The following is a 3,037-nucleotide window of genomic DNA, read 5'->3' as shown; positions in this document are numbered from 1 at the left end:
TGGTATTAACTATTAATATGATCTTTGATTAAAGATAAATCCATCTTTGTACAAAAAGCAGCAAAAGAAGTCTGTAAAATAAAAAGAAGACGTGGAGATCTCAAATGCAACACTACTACTGGAAAATAAACTGCATTGTCTGTCCCATCTGTATTAGAGCACCGAGGAACACAAACTGAATCTGAGAGAACATCAGAACTTCTTTAGCTAATAAAGCCCTTCTCTTTTGTCCTGCAACCATCTCCACCTGTAGAAAAGTAAGCCAAAAAAGTATTTCTTAGCATGAGCAAGAGAAAGATAGAGAGAAAGAAAAAGGTTAAAGTTTCAAGTTTGAACTGGGCCTGCATATCCAAAACCAGTATGACAAAGCCTCTAAAGATACCTTGGACCAAGTTTAAGGCCCACCAGATCATTTAGGGTCCGTTAGGCCTTTGAAACTAGAAAAAATTATTCAAAACTAAGGGAAAGAGAAAAAGTGTCAATGTCCAAGTTATTCAAAACTCTTTGAATAACTGTTTTTTGTTATCTAAAGCTTTAAAGTTGGTAATAAAAAATTTTTTTTTTTACCTTATCCCTTTCTTTCTTTTTCACCTTATAATCAAACAAATGTGAAATGCCCATGTAAAAATGTGAGAGAATGGAACAATTGCAAGAGTGTTTCTCTCAATGTCTTGAGTACTCACCAGTGATAATCCCATCTGGGTTTGATATGTTTGACTCGGTTTTCGCCATAAGGGTATTCAGTTTCAGCTCGTTTTGTGTTTCGGAAAGCACAGCAGCCAATTGAATAAATCCCAATAAGGAACACAAGCATGACAATGTTAAGAACAGAGAGCTTGTGCCAGTCCCGTCTCACATTCTCGAGCACCCCGGCCTTGCAAGAATCACACTCGTAGCACAACAAGTCGGGCGCATTGTTCCAATGGTAGCAATCCGGGTCTTGGGCCACCGCTGTTGCCATGTTGTAATTGCATGAAGTTGGTGGCTTACAACAACCAGACTGCATAGTAATATATTATGATTAATTAGCATAAACTTATTAATTTTTAGCCCCACCCTAAAATTGAAATAAACATAGAAGGTTTACACTTTATACATACTTCTTTATTACTTGTACTAAGAAGGTTTAAATCTTTTCTTTTGTTGTTCTTTTAAGGGGAGGTGGGATATTCCACTTAGTTTAACTTGTAAAGCTTTTTACTATCACATGCTCATTAAGATTCAAATTTCATTTACATGAAAAGAAAATTAATTAATGTGTTTTTTTTTCTTTTTTTTTTATAAGAAATTAATTAATGTCTTAGCTAGCTTGATGGTGTTATAAACTCAAATCTTATTATATCTATTCATTTTTATAAATATATATATATTATTGAAAAATATAGGTCTTTTTGATTGGTTTGTATTATTAAGAGTGGCTATTTATGCTTTATCACCCCTTTTCATTATTCCGTTTGAAAATTGATGTAAAAGTAACAATAATTTTTCTTTTTATTAGCAACAGAGTAAAAGAAGGTTAGAAAGATATTTTTACAAATTAAAGAAGCAAAAGGGAAGAAATTCAAGGTTGATACCACAAACTTCAAGACCTACAAATCTCTAAATATGATCAGTTAAGAGAATATCTTAATAGAGCACTCACCCAAAAACAAAACAAAACAAAAGAGATGTGCATAATTATTATCTTAATAATAATGATTCTTGTCAACAAAGAATTGCAGAAAAATTTAATCAACCACAGGAAAAAAGTTTATTATTATTGTAGGGGAAGAAAATGAAGCAAATAGAGATTTACAATTTCTGCGATTGAGATAATTTCTTAATAAAGAAAATTTTTTAATTTCCCATGCAGGAATTTATAGGACAAACAATTAGTACCCTTAAACCAGCTGAGAAAGTTTGAGACCTTACTGAAATATTAGCAACCAAAATAATGATTTCCCAAAAAATAATAGAATGGAACTTCAAATTAAAGATACCAACGACATATGTATAAGCCATAAAAGACAAAATCTTAATTGTAAAGCTCAACAAATTCAAGCCTTAAAGAAAAAGGGGAAAAAAAAAAGAATAAATTCACCTGTATTGGAGACATGTCCTTCTCAAGATAATCAAGAGGTGTCCAAAGAGCAATCTTGGCACAAGTCTTAGAGCCCAATATACAACTCCTAATAGTCATCCAATAATTAGGATCCTTAATCCTATTCCTCAACCAAGGTGAGTAGTCTTGTAGACGATACTCCTTATAAACCCTACCAGGTACTTCAACACCACCACCTTGGCTTGTGACCACAAAACCAAACACAGTCAAAGCGATTAGAGTTCCAATAAGGAACAGCATGACCACTAAGTAAACCCAAAGTGCCCATGCTACATGAAAGCATGCCCCAATGAAACCAGCTAGGGAAATAACAAGGACAACAAAACCCACAACTAGAAGTGGGGTTTGTAGGAAACTTTCACAGGTTGTGCTATTCCTTGCCATCCATAAGCCTCCACCAATGATGGGTATTGAAGCTAAGAGTGTAAGAAGGTTCAGGAAACCGATCACCGTGTTGCTTAACCGACGCATCTCTCTCTCTCTCTCTCTCTCTGTGGTTAATTTCTTTTTCTGATTCTTGCGGTGTCTTCTTCAGCTTTCTCTCTCTTTATAAATGGGTGGCATTGCTTTTCTTTGTTTCAGGTCCTGACACTTCGTGAATTCAAAATGTTTATCACCTTTGCTCTATTTGCTTTACTGTAATAGAGTATTGAGAAACTTTTTTTTTTTATAAGAGTATTGAAAAACTTTTTTTTATTTTGAGAAAGGAGTATTGAGAAACTTTACTTGAGAAGAATGTGATGAAAATGACTAAACTATACTTCTTAGTCATTAAGGAAGTTCGTTTAAACTTACAGAATGACTGAAATGCCATTCCTAGCACACTGTTAGTTAGAGGCTTAGAGCTTTATATAGCACATGGTTTAGGACAATAAGAGAAATTAGTGTCTTTGGTCATCCGGTACAACCAACGTACTATACATTCATCTGTTATAT

The 3,037-nt window shown here is 33.8% G+C and overlaps 1 protein-coding gene across 1 annotated transcript; it reads right to left on the bottom strand.

The window, feature by feature from the left end:
* LOC142638396 (tetraspanin-6) lies at nucleotides 1-2,741 on the bottom strand. Its single transcript, XM_075812433.1, has 3 exons — nucleotides 2,081-2,741; nucleotides 684-1,000; nucleotides 1-247 (listed from the first exon to the last, which is right to left on the bottom strand). Exons 1-3 carry the CDS (start codon nucleotides 2,570-2,572, stop codon nucleotides 208-210), a joined length of 849 nt encoding a protein of 282 aa, XP_075668548.1. The 5' UTR covers nucleotides 2,573-2,741; the 3' UTR covers nucleotides 1-207.
* Between the last annotated feature and the right edge of the window lie 296 nt (nucleotides 2,742-3,037).

The sequence above is a fragment of the Castanea sativa genome, chromosome 6 (genome assembly GCF_040712315.1).
Source record: "Castanea sativa cultivar Marrone di Chiusa Pesio chromosome 6, ASM4071231v1".
Taxonomy (NCBI): domain Eukaryota; kingdom Viridiplantae; phylum Streptophyta; class Magnoliopsida; order Fagales; family Fagaceae; genus Castanea; species Castanea sativa.
The sequence above is the reverse complement of the archived record's forward strand: the minus strand, read 5'-3'. Positions and strand labels throughout refer to the sequence as shown.

Coding starts and splice junctions, on each gene's coding strand:
- LOC142638396 (XM_075812433.1), bottom strand. CDS start 2,572: ATGCGTCGGTTAAGCAACACGGTGATCGGTTTCCTGAACCTTCTTACA. Junction 1,001..2,080: donor AGGACATGTCTCCAATACAG/GTGAATTTATTC, acceptor ATTACTATGCAG/TCTGGTTGTTGTAAGCCACC. Junction 248..683: donor CCCAGATGGGATTATCACTG/GTGAGTACTCAA, acceptor ACTTTTCTACAG/GTGGAGATGGTTGCAGGACA.